This window comes from Fukomys damarensis, unplaced genomic scaffold, assembly GCF_012274545.1.
Source record: "Fukomys damarensis isolate Sample0158 unplaced genomic scaffold, DMR_v1.0_HiC HiC_scaffold_13, whole genome shotgun sequence".
NCBI classification, from domain to species: Eukaryota; Metazoa; Chordata; class Mammalia; order Rodentia; family Bathyergidae; genus Fukomys; species Fukomys damarensis.
The window spans coordinates 36,448,891-36,464,401 of NW_022900925.1; the positions used below are offsets into that span (position 1 = coordinate 36,448,891).

At 47.0% G+C, this 15,511-nt stretch overlaps 1 protein-coding gene across 6 annotated transcripts in view; it reads right to left on the reverse strand.

Moving 5' to 3' along the window:
* Ikzf3 (IKAROS family zinc finger 3) overlaps positions 1-15,511 on the reverse strand; it is a 78,491-nt gene that overhangs the window by 23,662 nt on the left and 39,318 nt on the right. Inside the window, exon 1 of one of the 6 annotated variants that reach the window (XM_010620027.2) lies at positions 7,015-7,172. The exons of the other annotated variants lie outside the window; for them this stretch is intronic. Within the exon in view, the coding sequence (XP_010618329.1) occupies positions 7,015-7,075 (61 nt within the window). The 5' untranslated portion in view covers positions 7,076-7,172. Of the gene's footprint in view, positions 1-7,014; positions 7,173-15,511 lie in introns of those variants that run through there. 6 annotated transcript variants of the gene reach the window in all.

Genomic DNA, 15,511 nt, shown 5'->3' on the forward strand with positions numbered 1-15,511 from the left:
AAAAAAACAAAAAAAAAAAAAAAAAAAAAAAAAAAAAAAAGGTATTTTTAAAAACGGCATCCCTTCCAAAACACATCAGTAAGTGTTGCTCCTGTAGCCACACAGGAGGAAGTTCAGCTGCAGCTGTGCCTGGCTCGCTACCTGCCGCCCAAGTTTCAATTTTCACTTCTATCAAGGTTGCCTTTCATCTATATTAACTGTGTTTGCTTAGCAGAGCAAGGCAGGCCCTAACCACTGATGGTGGAGCCGCGGCTGCGACACCGTCTGCTGCGCACCGCAGTTCACAGTTCGTGGCCTCTCCCTCTCCACAGGCGAGGACGGAGGCTGAAGGAGGAGTCCGGCAGGTTCCAAATGCGTCGTCCCGTGCAGCTGGGTTCTAGGGGAGCAGACGGCCACATCCTACTCGGAATGAGGTGCACTCCTCTCTCCGGACGGCCTCCGCCTGCAGGCAGGCCCGTTTTGTTTCCTTTAGTTGTTTGGCTATTTTTAACTTTTGAGAGAAGGGTGCACCTGAGGCTGCAGGCTCCCCTCTTCCTCCGCCGTCTCTCCAGCTGTGGGTGATATCCCACCAAAGGCTGAGTGCTCTTCAGTTTGCATGTAGGCGTTTAAAAGAACCTCAACGGAAAAATTCAGCTGCTGAAAACCAAAAACAGCAGAGTGAGAGGGCCGGCACAGAAGGATCCTTTTCATTTTGGTTAGAAAATGTGAATCTGACCGCAGGCAGGCCAATCCGCGGTCAGTGAACATTAAAAAATAGCGAGATCAAAGGGTGGGGCCTTTTGAGAACACAGAAGAGAGCTGCTCCTGGCCTCAGGGTTTTGCGCTCGGCCTGACCTGCAACCCCAACTTGGCTCAAGGTCAGACCTTGGTGCTGAGCTCTGGAGCGAGCAAGGTAGCATCGGAGGCCGGAGGCGGTGCCATGAGGGGAAGAGGAAGAGCCACCTGCGAGGCAGCAGGGGTCCCTGGGACCGCCGGACCAAAACAAGTTTGGGGACAGTTGCTCGTTTACCTGTTTCAGACAAGTGACCCGGACGATCTCTGCAGGGCACTGGGGGGTCAGCCGCTCGGTTTACCACGTGAAGGGAAACAAGGTTGCGCTCTAGAGTGAGTCAGGGCTGAGGTACAAGGAGGATCCCTGGGAAGTGACTGCGCTTGGCAGCCAGATGCAGTGCACTGAAAGGTCCAGGAAGGAGACTGGGCGGCCCTCACCCCCAGAAGATACTCGCCACCGTTTCTAAGATCAAACACTGTTTCTGATCCCAAATTGGCTTCTGATTTGTGACTTGTGTATAGTTTCATATGGCTTCTGCCTCCTTCCAGTCTTCGGGTCTTGAAACTGTGCAGCCCTTTCCCTTCCTGACTCCGCAGCAAGTCAGTCTCCAAAGTTTCCTCACTTTGCATCCTCAGGCTCGCCTTCCCGGAGCCAGCTCCTCTCTCCTTTCCACTGCAGTTTTGTTTAGCCTCACGTCCTCCCTGAATCCACCTCGAGATGTTCCTTGCTGCTCAGACTTCCTACGAAGATAACTTAGGCTTCCCCCTGATGACCGCCATTCCCACCTTGCGACCCTTGGCGACACGGACCACCGTTCCGAGTCCTTCTAGCCTCCTGTTTAGTCAGTGACGGACTCCTCTCCTTTCCGGCTGCTTCCTTCCACCTCCATGCCCTGACCCTGTCTCCCAGATCCTGTCCTTGGTCCTGCCCTCCTTCCTCCGCCACCCTCCCCTGTGGAAATCTCATCCATTCTTGGGGCTCCGTCTAGCACCTCACACGGAAGTCCCAAGTACATGCCCAGCCCAGCGCGAGCTCCTGCCCCTCGCTCAGCCCGGTTTCAAAGACGTCTTCCCAGTTTCCCAGGCTACAGCCTTACAACCTTCTTTCCCTGTTCTTGTTTGTGGCTTTTGTCACACCAGTCACTGGTTCTCGCCCCGTGTCTATTCTCCCGTCTGTTTCTCCGCTCACCTCTGACCCTGGACCTCTGCCATGGCCTGCAGCCTCCACGGCGCCCCTCTCCTGCCTGCTCGTCTGGACGTTACCCTGCGATCACCCCTCCTGAAACTGCAGCCCCTCAAAGTTCTTCAGTATTCTCCACTGCCAGCGAAGTAAGGTCCAAACTCAGACACGAAGATACTTAAAAGGCCTTTGTGATCAGCCCAAACCCACCCCCAGAATGTTGATTTTTCACTCCTCAGATATCTCTCACCAACCTGAACAATTTCTAGGTATTCTTGGTTATGTTCATATTATTTCTACCACCTAAAAGCTCTTTCCTCAACACTTCCACAGATCCAAATCCCACACATCAAAGGTCAAGCTGCAATGCCTTCCCCATCCTTGTGTCTTCTTCTGCCCAGGGGGAAAATAACCTGTTCTTCTTCCTCTGAGCTGGTTATAAATGCCCCTTGTCTCCCCCAGGGATGTGTAAGTGAGTCGTCGGTAGGAGCTGAACAGATTGTGTGTGTCTGCGTACGTCTGTGGGTGCATACACATGCACACTTTTTTTTTAAGTTCAATATTCTCTATGTCACTGTTCAACCTGTTTCTACTGTGACCAGAAGTTGTCAGTGTGGCAGTAAATCTGAAGTCCCAGCCATTTGGCAGGCTGAGGCAGTAAGATTGCTATAGCCTAGGAGCTGGAAGCCACCTGGGCAACATAGCAGGATCTTAACAAAAAAAAACAAAAACAAAAACAAATTATATATATATAATTTGAATGGTTGAATGGTTTCAAAAGAGAAATTTGTGACTTCCCCCATGGATCTACTAACCTGGGTGAGGGAAATGGAAATCTACACTTTAAAACATGCTTTCCAGGGCCAGGGATTTAGCTCAGTGGTGCTGTGCCTGCCTAGCAAGCTCAAGGTCCTGAGTTCAAGCCCTGGTACCAAAAACAAAACACGCTTTCTGCTAAACCTTAGACACAATGGACTCTGAGAACTGTCTGCAGCCTCACAGTGCCCTCCGTAGAGCAGACACCAACAGGTCCTTGGTACATGGATGCACCAACGGGCCCACAATGTAGCTGCCTCTCTCACACCTCATCCCGTTGCCAGATTATTCTTCCTGTGGCAACAAAACCCTTCTTTAGAAACTTCCATGGGGCTGGAGATTTAGCTCGGTGGTGCTACCTCATGCCTCGCAAGCCCAAGGACCTGAGTTCAATTCCCAGTACCAAAAACAAAAACCAAAAAACAAAAATTTTTTTTCATGGATTTTACTGGCTTGCAGAGTAAAACCCAAGCTCCCTGGTGAAGGCCACCTAGAGCCTGCTGCCCACCGAGAGCCTCGGAGCCAGCACCACTCAGGCGCTTATCAGAAATCCAAGGCGCAGGCCCCAAACCAGACCTCCAGAACCAGAATTTGCAGTTTAACAAGGGTTCTTCTGTACCACAGAGACGGAGAAGCACGCGAGCACCCTGACTCATCACACCGAGGTGGCTTCCACCACCCCAACTCCAGCCAAAATCCAGATACAGTTTACAGGCCGTCTCCGTGCAGTCTTCCCTGATGCTCTCGTAACTAGGAAAAACATTCCTGTTTCTGTGCTCTCACACACCTGTATCACTGTGCACTAACCTACATGCTACATGTGACACACGAGTGCTGTCCCACTGGCCTACATCACACAGGCAGAGGTGTTCAGCTGTCAGGGACAGGACTGTGCCAGTCTGGGAACAGACACTTGCATCTACTTGCGGAACTGCCTCACAGTATTCTGGAGTCTTTTGTAAAGGGAATTCACCTTTCGTACTGTGAATAATCTGCATTGGTTTGGTAAAGTCCAATCTCCTTAGAATATGCATCAGGTTTCTTAACACAATTTAACGGGACACTTAAAAGACCACTGAAAATCTTCACAGGCACTAGCAAAATTTTACTTCTTAAGTCAGATGGTGGGTCTATGGATGCCTGTTTTGTTGCTTTAGTCCTTAGACTGTTATATTTGTTATATTTGCTGTTTCGTGTGCTCTACTCTACCATCAAAAAATGTTCAAGGCTTCCTAAGTAAATTTTTTTTATAATTGAACTTGTGGAGAAAAGATCACGGCAAACCACAAATTGCTGATAAAGGTAATTGCTATACATTCCCAGAGCGGGGGAAAGATGTCTAAATTGAAGCTAACCCGTAGCAAATTCAATTGAACTGAACTTCTTCGGAAAGGAGCTGCCCTGGGGTCCCATTGTTCCCATCTCTGCCTGTGTTCCGGAGCCTCTTAGGAAGATGACACACGCGAACACACACACCCAAGAGAGGATTTTGTAGGCTGAGGAGAACAAAGGTTTGGCTCTCCGGGCTGATGCACATGGTTTCATTTCCTGGGGTGATGGTTATCACACGAAAGGCTCCAGAACAGACATTTTTGGTTTCACCTGAGACACTGCAAAACAATGGGGCCTGGAAAGGATCCAAGGTCTAAATCCTTCAGGGGCAGTAGCGGTCTCAGCCAACTGGGCCCCAGTTTGTTTTTACAGGCACATAAAGTGCTCGGCCGGAGAGCAGAACCTATCAAAGATGCAAACAGCGCGGTGACCTGGGTGCTTGGGCTGCATGTTGGCACCGGGAGTAAGAAGGAGGCTCCGAGTTCAGCCCTGAACAAGGAGCGCTCAGGATCTGTCTCCAGCGGGGATGCAGTTTGAAGCGAAAGCCTGGAGTTGGCCAGCAATGCTGTGAGAAGGGAGGAGACACGGCTGTGAGGCAGGCAAGACACAAAAGGTGATGCCGTGGAAGTGTTTTACAAGGATCGGGGGTCATAACCGTGAAATCCTCAGCACAGGCAAAAGTCAACTGGATAACAAAGAAGCTTAATCATCTTAATGTGGCATTTTAATGACGCCTCTGATTTGCTACGCCAATTCAGAGATAATGAGGCCCTAATGCTACAGATGTTCAGCCAGGCTCAAAGGAAGGGGGAGGACGGGCTTTCCTCCTGTGCCATTTTCTAACTATCCAATTAAACAAATTGTGAAAAGCATCTAAATAGTTTACCGGGTTTTGACAGCTGTTAATAGGATTTGGAAGCTTGAAGCGCTAAAGAGCAAAATGGGAGATATATGTATTGTAGGTCCTGAGTCTACAGAGTTTGTCACTGTCACCCAGCCCAACACAAACGGATGATAGAACAGAGTCCCCTTAGAAATTATTATCTGTACGTCTTTCCCACGCGGCCCCTTTGTATTAGGAACGAGAACACTGAGCCGATAGGTTATTTTCACCTTCAGATCTACACTTTTGTATATAAAGCAATGAGAGAGAAAAACCAGGGAGGTCCTGTAGTACTCCTTAACTAGTAAAATTACAAAGCTTCAATGAGGACTGGAATTTCAATCACTGATTTACAAGACACATTCTGCTTTGCGTTTTCTTTTTCTTTTTCTTTTGGTCCCAGGGATTGAACTTGGGTCCTTCTGCTTGCAAGACAGGTGACAGAACCACTGAGCTAAATGCCTGGGCTGTGTTTTCTCTTGTTATGAAATGTGGAAGGCAGTGGCCTGCCAGTAATCCCAAATACTTGGGAGACTGAGGCAGGAGTATCACAAGTTTGAGGGGAGCCTGGGAAAATTTGGAGATTGTCTCACAATAAAAAATAAAAAGGGGCCGGGTGTGGTGGTGCACGCCTGCAATCCCAGCACTCGGGAGGCTGAGGCAGGAGGATCGCTGTGAGTTCCAGACCAGCCTGGACTACATAATGAGTTCCAGGTCAGTCTCAACTACATAGTGAGACCCTGTCTCAAAACAAACAAAACAAACAAAAATAAATAAAAAGGGCTAGGCATGCGGCTCAGTTGTGGAACACTTATCTAGTGTGTGCGAGGCCGTGGGTTCAATCCTCAGCTCAAAAAAAATTAATCTTAAAATGATGCACATCTATTAATATTTAAATGCTGATTTTGAAATGAGGAAAAATCCCGGAAAAGATGAATCAGACAGGAGAGATGACAATATCCCAACAGCAGAGAAAGAAGAACAGCTTCGGGTAAGAGTCAGTTGGTTTAGGTTCACTAAAAGGTGTTCTCATCAGACACTTAAATTTTTCCGTGAAGAATTTATGCCGGTAATCAGTGAATCAGTGAATCCTATCATGTTAGATGCAAAAGCACTCGCATGAAAACAGAAAAAGTTTTACTAATGCATTAGTCTTTATCTTATTATCCGATTACAAGCAGCTCGTTCACTGGCATAATAATAAAATAATTTTAATAACTTCAGACAATTCTCTGTCTCCCTATTGGAACAAGAGGAGCATTACAGTACTCTGCTAGCCCTCAGTGGGGGTAACACTTCAGCTGCCCAGTGGGGCTAAACTCCTCAAAGACTGGTGAAATAACACAAAGGATCCTTCTAGACCACAAAGTACTGTTTCATTCTGCTCACTATAAAGATTTCCTTTTTCTATTATTTTAATCTATATATTATGCTATTTTGTACTTGTATTTCTTTTCTTTTCTTTTTTGGTACTGGGGATCGAACTCAGGTCCTTGCACTTGTGAGGCAGGTGGCGGCACCAACTGAGCTAAATCCCTGGCCCTTGTACTTATATTTGTAGCAAATAACTGCTAGCCATAAAAAATAATGGATGGAAATACATTCAAAGCTGTGGAGGTTTTAGATGTTACCTAAAAATACTAGACATGGACAAAAGCGTATATCTAGTAGAAATTTCATTTATAAATCCAGAAGGAAAAAAAGTTCTTTTCATTCAAAATTCTCCTGCACAGAATATTCACTCTATCTTTGTTAGAAATAGCATTAACTAAAAAGTACAATGCTAAAGTGGGCATGGTTACAGGCGCACGCCTGTAATCCCAGCAATCGGGAGGCTGAGGCAGGAGGATCGCTGTGAGTTCGAGACCAGCCTGGGCTACATAGTGAGTTCCAGGTCAGTCGCAACTACATAGTGAGACCCCGTCTCAAAAAACAAAACAAAACAAAAGTACAATGCGTGTTAAAACATAATTCTTGGTAGAATTGAAAGTTTTCATCCGGATACAATTAAGTTGTCCAAAAAAATTCTGACCGCTGAAATCCAGTGTCAGAGTCTCAGGGAAGAGGAGGAGCGAAAAGTCTTCCGTGTCCATGGTGTGGAGTTCGTGGTGTTGAAGTCTGCGTTGTGTCCCTTAACGGTCAACGTGCTGATGACCCAGAGCGTGTTCTAGACGGAGACCAGGTGTTAATAACGTCCGTGTCCCGAGAACCCAGCAGAGGGTTCAGTTACTTTAGGAACCGAATAAAAGAATGATTGAACGAACTTCTTGGGCAGCCTCAGCTAATTTACTGATCATAACTGGCCGCCGAGGGAAGCAGCAGTAAACGAGTGAGAAAAACGGTCCCGAATTTGCCTACACAGCCTGAAGCTGGTGCGTGGCCCGGAGCTTCTCCCCGGGGTGCCCAGCTCTCAGGGCTTCGCGTGGCCTGGCTCACTGTCGCTCCTAGGCCTCCTCTTTGAGACCGGATGCTCTGGCCACGCCTGCCTCTCAGTCCTGCTCTTCGCGGACGCCTGCCTCGTTTACTGATTTCCTCCACCACCTTTTCTTTCTCAGTCCCCTACGTGGGAAGCATCGCCGGGGTTTGGTTCTTGAAAATTTTGCCTTTTCACTTTCCGTTCTCTGCTCAGCCAGCTCTCTGCTGCTGGTGCCTCCCAACGATGCAACCCTAACAGACTCCCTGCCAGTCAGTGTCCGCCAGGCGCTTCCTGAACTTCCCAGAATTTCCTGCAAACCGGCTCGATCTTTCTCCTCCTCCTGCCTTTCCAAGTACATTTGTCTCCAGCGTTTCCCGTTGCTCCTCTACGAAGTGCGGCTTGATGTCAGCCTCTGGGTGTAATTCTGCTCCCACCCTCTACAGAAACGCTGGGCTTGTTACGGAGCCCAGTGACTGCTCCGCAGTGGGGCAGGAGGGAGGGAAGAAAAGAGAGGGGAGGGAGGGAGGGATTACTCCGCTCTTTCCCTCCAGTACGAAATCAGGGTCGACAGTGTTTTTTAACAAATTGCAGGATTGCAGTCTTGCCCACAGCTAGCACATTAGCTCAGAGCAGAGGGAAACAGCAAATCATCTCTCTAACTGAAGGTACACCAGTCAGACCCAAAGGGTACAGGGTGTTCTTGAAGGGCAGGGAAAGGAGTCTAAGCATTAACGACGAGAAGATTCGTGTTAACATTAATTAAAACAAAATGTGTACGACTAGTATAAAATCTCCCATCTGTTAACACGTTACTTGGACTTCTAGCCCTCTCCGTCTAACCGCTCCTTCCCGCTCTGGTTTTCAAATAATACGACGACGAGACCACCGAGCAGCACGGTGAGAAGCAGCCCTGTCTTCTCCTAGGTGAGCGCAGCATTAAAAGCGCATGGAGGAGCCAGCGGCCTTGTCGTAGGAACGGGCTCATCTCTGGAGGTGACCTACAGCGAATTCAGGCTGCGAGCGAAGCTGATCCTGGCTCAACCAGAAAGCGCAGAGGGAATAACGCCTGGCAGAGCAAAACTCGACTGGAAGGCGGCCAACAAGCTGCATCACGCCATTTCTTTTGCAAATGGCAATTTCTAATGATCACAGATAGAGAGGTTTCCACTAACTGTATTCCAATAACAGAATGCACAGGAAAGGGACAATAGGGAATTTAGCTCTTCTTTTTACCCAGTGAAAAAGGATTTGAATGCTTTGCACCAATAACCTTCGCACGTCACCTGACCGGTGAATTTTCTCTTCTGTGCAAAGATCATATCTACACCTCGCGGGGTTGTTACATAACGTAATTAAGCAAAACCATGTACGTGAAGTTCTAGCCTAACAGCTGACAGGTGCTATTGTTCCTGACGTTGAGCTAGGCAAAGATTTCTTAGATATGATGACAAAAGCATGATTCATAAATGAAATATTTCCTGAGTATGACAAATAACCCGATTCAAAACAGACAAAAGATTTGAGCTGACCTTTCACCCAAGAAATTATACTAACGGACAATAGGCCAATGAAGATGTTCAACATCATCAATAATTAGAGAAATGAGGATTAAACCACGATGAGATACTGTTTCATACCCCTGAGGGAGGCTATCATCAAAGACACACAACAGGGACCACTGGCAAGGATGGGGAGAAAAAGGGAACCCTTGTAGGTTGCTAGTGGGGAAGGGAAACCGTGCAGCCGTTTGGAAAACGGCCAGGCAGCGTGGCAGGCAGCCTTTTGCACCAGCCTAGGAATCTCAGCTTCCTACTGTTCCTGGCCTTGTGTGAGGGGCCCTCGAATGTGGGCTGACCTTGGTGACTCCCTTCTGATGAGTGGAACTTGGCGAAGGCGATGAGGGTAGGAGTCTGGGACTTGGATCGTGTCACATGTGCTTCTCTGATGAGCCACCGGGGCAGGCCTGGCCTCCTGGCAGGGTGGAGACGGCGCCCAGTCTAACCACCCTGAGGACCGAGGCCTGACAACACCGGAGAGGGAGTTGGGAGTCGACCCTTCTCTAGTCGCTATCTAGTATGGGACACAGAATGGCCCAGTGCCCGGATGGAGGCCCGTGGCAGGGACTCTGAGGTAGCTCTTATGTATTCACTGCTAAGGTTTGGGGTAGTGAGTTGCACAATATAAGGAGTTTCTTATAAAATGAAACAAGTTTCCCACATGACCCCGCAGTTCCACTCCGAGGTAATCTACTCAGAAGACATGAAAAGGTATTGTCAACGCAGACTCCGTACAGATGCTCATAGCAGAATTATTCACGTGCCCAAAGGCAAACACGCCAAGATCAGAAGAGATGGGCCGGGCTCAGGGTGGTATGGCCACAGACTAAAATGCGAACATGGCAGTGTCCGTCAGTCAGTGAACTGATAATAAAAGGTTCTATGTCAGTGCAATGGAGTACAGTTCAGAAATAAAAAGAAACAAGCTCCTGATACATGGGTGACCATTATATCAAAACGATTATGTAAGTAAAAGAAGGCAGAAGTAAGAGGAGACCTGCTGTATTATTCCACTTATATGAAATATGCAGAAACAGTGGCACATCCACAGAGCCAAACTCAGATTAGTGGCTGCCTGGGTTTGTAGGCTGTCAGTGGAGACCGACCACAAGCAGTGCACGCAATCTTTTTAGGATGATGAAAACATTTTCAAACATGCTGGCAGTGGCACAGCTCTGTGAATTTACTGACAAAAATCACTGAACTGAACACTTAAAGGGGTGTAAGCTAGGCATAGGGGTGCATGCCTGTAATTTCAGCACTCTTGGAAGCTGAGGCAGGAGGATCGCAGATTTGAGGCCATTTAGTGATTTAGGGAGACTCCTATCTCAAAAAAAATTTTTTTTAAATAAAAGGGGCTGAAGATGTAACTGAGGGTGAAGGCCCTGGGTTAAATTTCCAGTTTTTTTGTTTTGTTTTATTACCAGGGATCGAACTCAGAACTGTGTACTTGGCGAGGCAGGCAGCAGAACTACTGAGCTAAATCCCTGGCCCACTATCCAGTATTTTTAAAAGTAAGTATATAAATTACAATCAGACCAACTCTGTTTAAAAATAAGAAATCAGTATGGATCAAACAAAAGAAAACCAAACTGATAGCTAACTAGCCTGATACTACTGACTCTGCATCAAATTTGGAGATTTTAGTTATCCATTTACCAGCTTCTATAAGAAGTGTCGTGACAAGTATATTTTTTGAGCTCTGATTAGCTCCATGTGAAAAAAAAAATCCTCAAAGAACATCTTTAAACCAGATCCAGTGGCATAGACCTGAAATCCCAGTGGCTCAGGAGGCTGAGGCAAGAAAATTATAAATTCAAGCCCAATCCTGTCTCAAAAGGAAAAATAAAAAGAGCAGTTCAGTATGAAGACCCTTGGACCAATCACCAATACCATCAATGCAAACAAATAAACAAAACCTCAAAACATAAAACCACGTCCTTAACTCCTTTTGTATCTGTACAACTGATTGCTTGTCCTTTTCAACAAAATTAATGCAAATAACTAACTGGTTTTAAAAAGCACAGGGTACACTTACTTGTCTAGCGTGTGTGTGACCTCAGGTTCAATCCCAAGTACCATGAAACAAAACAAAACAGCCACCCGCAACACAAACAGGTGTATTTCCTCAGTAGTAGGAAAGGAGGCTAAAACAATCAGTTATACAAGAGTTGGCCTAACAGGAGACCTTTCACTTAGTTATTTTATTATCAAATATCTAACTATTGATTTTTGCTCTCATTCTAAATTGAATTGTAATCTGTGAGGATACAAATTTTCAAGCTGCAGATTACTTTCTGTTGCCATGTTCTGTGCTTTCATGGACTGCTCCGGCTCACTTCTGTTCTGTTAGTTGCGTGGTGTGCTCCGCTAAGTCTCAATTATTAGTTAACAAGCATATCTCTGATCTACAAAGGCGGCAGTGGTGTGAGTACACGCGGGGGAAGCCCCCTGCAGTTCCTTCAAGGGTGTGAGAACTCAGTTCTCTTATAAGACAAAACATAAAAATACTGGAAAAAATGATCTCCCTGTTCAGTGTCAGAGAACAGTTTCAACTGGAAGAACTAGAACTGGAAAATCAAGTTGATGGAGAGTAGGAAACCAGTCCTATTAAAATGCCAGAGATGGTTCTGGGATCTAAGCGATAATGAGAGGTAATAAAGGACTGTGGGGCGGCGGGTACAGCTCAGCCGCAAGCCTGAACTGACTCAAAAGTCATTCGAAAGCCTTTCCCGTTTTCTCTAGGGCAGCCCTGAGCCTCCTGGAAGGAGTCACTGAGGAAAACGAAGGTATGGCTGGGATTTCTGCCTCTGTAGCCGCAGGTGCAGAAAAGCCTGGTTCTAACGAATCCTGTCAATGTCTTTAATGCCACCAGACTGACAAATACGGCAGAATAGCTATCATGATCCCATTTTTACTTCTTCAGTTGACATAATTAACGAATCTATTACGGGTAAGGTCACAAATTATTTTTAATTATTAAACCACAGGTCTCCATATGTTACTGTTTAGACAGCAACACCCACTGCAGAACACAGTTTGCAAGACCGTCGATCACACAACTGCAAATCTAGATCCAACTGTGGCCGGTTAAAGCAGATTTCAGTGGGGCAGCTAAATGAGAAAACATCTGGACCTCCCACTCAAAATGAGAAAGGGCGCATGTTAAATCCCCATAATCTTGTTTATTGGTGTTTGAAGGTTATATATACACCAAGGGCTGGATTACGAGGGTTCCCCTTCAGGCCTGGCTCTGACATCTTCATTCATTCGCTGCACACGTGGCACTTTAAAATCCAAGCCCTAAATCCACTGTGCTGTTAGTCCCTTCCGTACGCACTTTTCCCAGCAGCCTGGGTACAGTACTACGTCAAACTATTGCTGGGCCCCTGATTAAATTCTGGAAGACGACATACAACAGAGCTGTCAAGGGGGATGTCTATCCTTTGAAAAACTATTTTGCAGATTTCCATCCAGCATTGCTCTAGAGATGAAGCACCTGCAACTTTCCCTATCAAAATTTGAAAGGAAAAGCCTTTGAGTTAGAAGGAATAAAATTAAACGACTGCCCCAGGATTGGCTCGAGAACAAGCACAAAGAAAGGGGAGTGGAGCCGTCTCACAATTTTTCATAATCGGTATATATTACTCCACACACAGACTGAACTAAAGCAAGATTGTTTATGTTGGAAGCCACTCCACAGAACTTTACGTACGAAAGCAGCAAAGCCAAGAGCCTGAAGACCTTACACACTTTGGTCAGATTTTTTTCTTAATCATTTTTGGCATGGCAGACCTCTTGGAAAACTGTGCTCCCGGCCCAGGAAAGCATGCATACACTTGCCTGTAAGCACAAACTTTCACATACTATTCAGAGATTTCTCAAGCCCTGACATACGCGGTTGAGAATTTCTCTGCCTTAGGCCTTTAAATACGCTCTGGGTTACACGGAAGGAGCCTTTGTGGGTACTTTGTACACTGTGCATCCCAGTAGTTCACACTCAAGCTTTCTGCTCAAGTCTGATCAAAGGAATCTTGAAATATTATATTTCTTCCTTGAGCACTGTGGACATTAAGAAGACAGTAAGTAGACATCAATGCTTTTTCGTTGTAAGTTTACATCTTTTTAAAAAATTAATTAATTTATTTATTTATTTATTTTTGCGCCAGGGATCAAACTTGGGATCATGCACTTGTGAGGCAGGCAGCAGCACCACTGAGCTAAATTCCTGGCCTCCCTGTAAGTTTAAATACTCTTTAAAATACTCCTTTGTTTACCTGTATTATAAATACGGATGGTTTAAAGTAGCAATGCACACTTTCTTCCTCCCCCCTTCGTGCCTCTGTTCCTTCCTTCCTTCCTTCCTGCCTTCCTGTCTTTGTTTTTTGGTGGTGCTGGAGATGGAACCCCAGGCCTTGCACTTTCTAGGTGAGTGCTCTACCGCTGAGCTACACCCCCAGCCAGCAGTGCATCTCTCACTGAGAGAACAGTTAAAGAGTTTTGTAACTGGCCCTTTGGCCCCTTATAGATGGGCAAGAGGTGTTCTTTTCTGGGGCTGCCTTTTTAAAAGTAGCACAGAGAAGGACCACTGTAGAAGGGAGGCGGGAGAGAAGACCCTCACTGGCAGCACCCCCAAAACCATTAGGTATCACAACCTGCAATAAAACCCGAATACCGAGGTTTCAGTTTAGAAAGAAACAACTCACACATTAACATCTTTTGTCTTAAAAGAAAAGCAACTCATGTACCCTAGGTTTGCCAGCGCTGGAAGGGAAGACAGGTTGCAGGAAGAGAATGCCCTGAAGGTGAGAATCCAGAGCTAATTCCCTTACAGTCACTCACACCCATGCAGTCCTTGAACAGTCTTGCCAGTGTCTGAAGAACACTGCTGAAATGATTCTATTGCCGAAATGTACTTAGGTGTTCTTTTCACTTCCTTCCATTCAGCAACAATTACTTAAAGAGTACACGTGAGCAGTGCAAGGGATGGATGGATGAGCAAATGCTTGGATGGAAAGATAGAGAGGAAGATGGATAAATACTGAGTGTTTACTCTCTGCCCAGAACTTTGGCTGAAAGGAAGAATACAACCGACAGGAGTGGTGGCACAATCCTCTGGGAGGCTGAGGCAGGAGGATTGCAAATTTGACCCCAGCCTGGGCAATTTATTGACTCAGGGAGAACTTATCCCCCACCAAAAAAAAACAATTAAAAGGGCTGGGGATGCAGGTCAGTATGGAGGCCCTGGTTCAACGCCCCCCCAGTCCTGAAGGAGGGGGAGGAGAAGGAGGGGGAGGAGAAGGAGGGGGAGGAAACTTTAAAAAGTCTTTGAGCCACAGTAAAGCATAACAAGACACTGCCATGACACCGGTGTACGAGTTAGGCTGTGACAGGACTCATGATCACCTCCACGTGCCCACTGCTCTCCCTTCTCAGACAACAGGGGGCCAAAGCTGTTTGCCATCATGGGAGGGGGCAGGAAGTAACTGCCTCCTGAGCCTCTGGAACTTTCTAAAGATGTCAGCTGTGCCCAGCCTGAACTGCACTGCCGTCGCTTGGTGATTTTTTTGTAGTAGTACACACCCAAAACAACTAGAGCTGCGTGACTTTACAACAGTGTGACCAGCATTTGTATTTTGCAGGGTAAGATTTCTGGGTCCAGTCTACCGTATTGTAGAGACATCATGTAATTGCTTCACATTCCCAACAACATTCTCTTCATGCAAATTACCAAAAAGTGAAAACAAAAAACAAAAAACAACCCCCTCGGGACCTATTTCTGTGCCCGGCTGAGGCTGAGGGACCAGCTCAGTGGGGGAGGGGCTGGTCCGCCTTTTGCTGATGTCAGGCGTGGAGCTGCGGCCAGTTTCAAGCTCGTGGGCTCACAGGATTCCTGAGAAGTTAAGCTGGGGCTGTGAGCCGGCACTGGCACACCACCGGGATGCCTCTTCCCCGCCCTCGGCGGGTGGCCTGCCTGTGCTGAGAAAAGGCAGCAGGGCCCACGGTGCCAGGTCTCCAGGGAAGGGCCAGACTTCCTCTCCTGGGCCAGAGCAGCTGCCCTAAGAGTCAGGGCTCCTGTGTCTGTTAACCTGAGGGAGGGGGGCACCAGCCCTTCCGCTCCACAGAAAAGCAAAGTGAGAAGGGAAACTCCCCAAGGACGCTCCAAGGACGGTGGGCAGACCCACTTCCCTCGAGCCAGTTCGGTTGTCTGTTCTTTATCTTCGGATCCCAAGTGTCTCACCCTTTTAGTTCACCCGGCTACACAGCTTGGTTAACAACAACAACAACAAATTAGATGTTTTTTGCTAAAAAGAGTCAAGGAGAGATGCCTTGGTTTTATCAACAACAGAATTTAGCTGCTGGCCAGGGCGCGAGCTGTCTCTGCCCGCTGCTAGCAGGCCCAGAAATCCCCTGTGAGTGAACTTCTGCAGCAGGCTCTGCTGATTTTGTGAGATAACCCTGCATCCCATGAGCGGCAGGCCTCAATCTGGGCTGGAGAGATGTAATATTTTGATAAAAAACGGCACTTCCGTTTGAAGCACGGCTCTGCGTGTGCT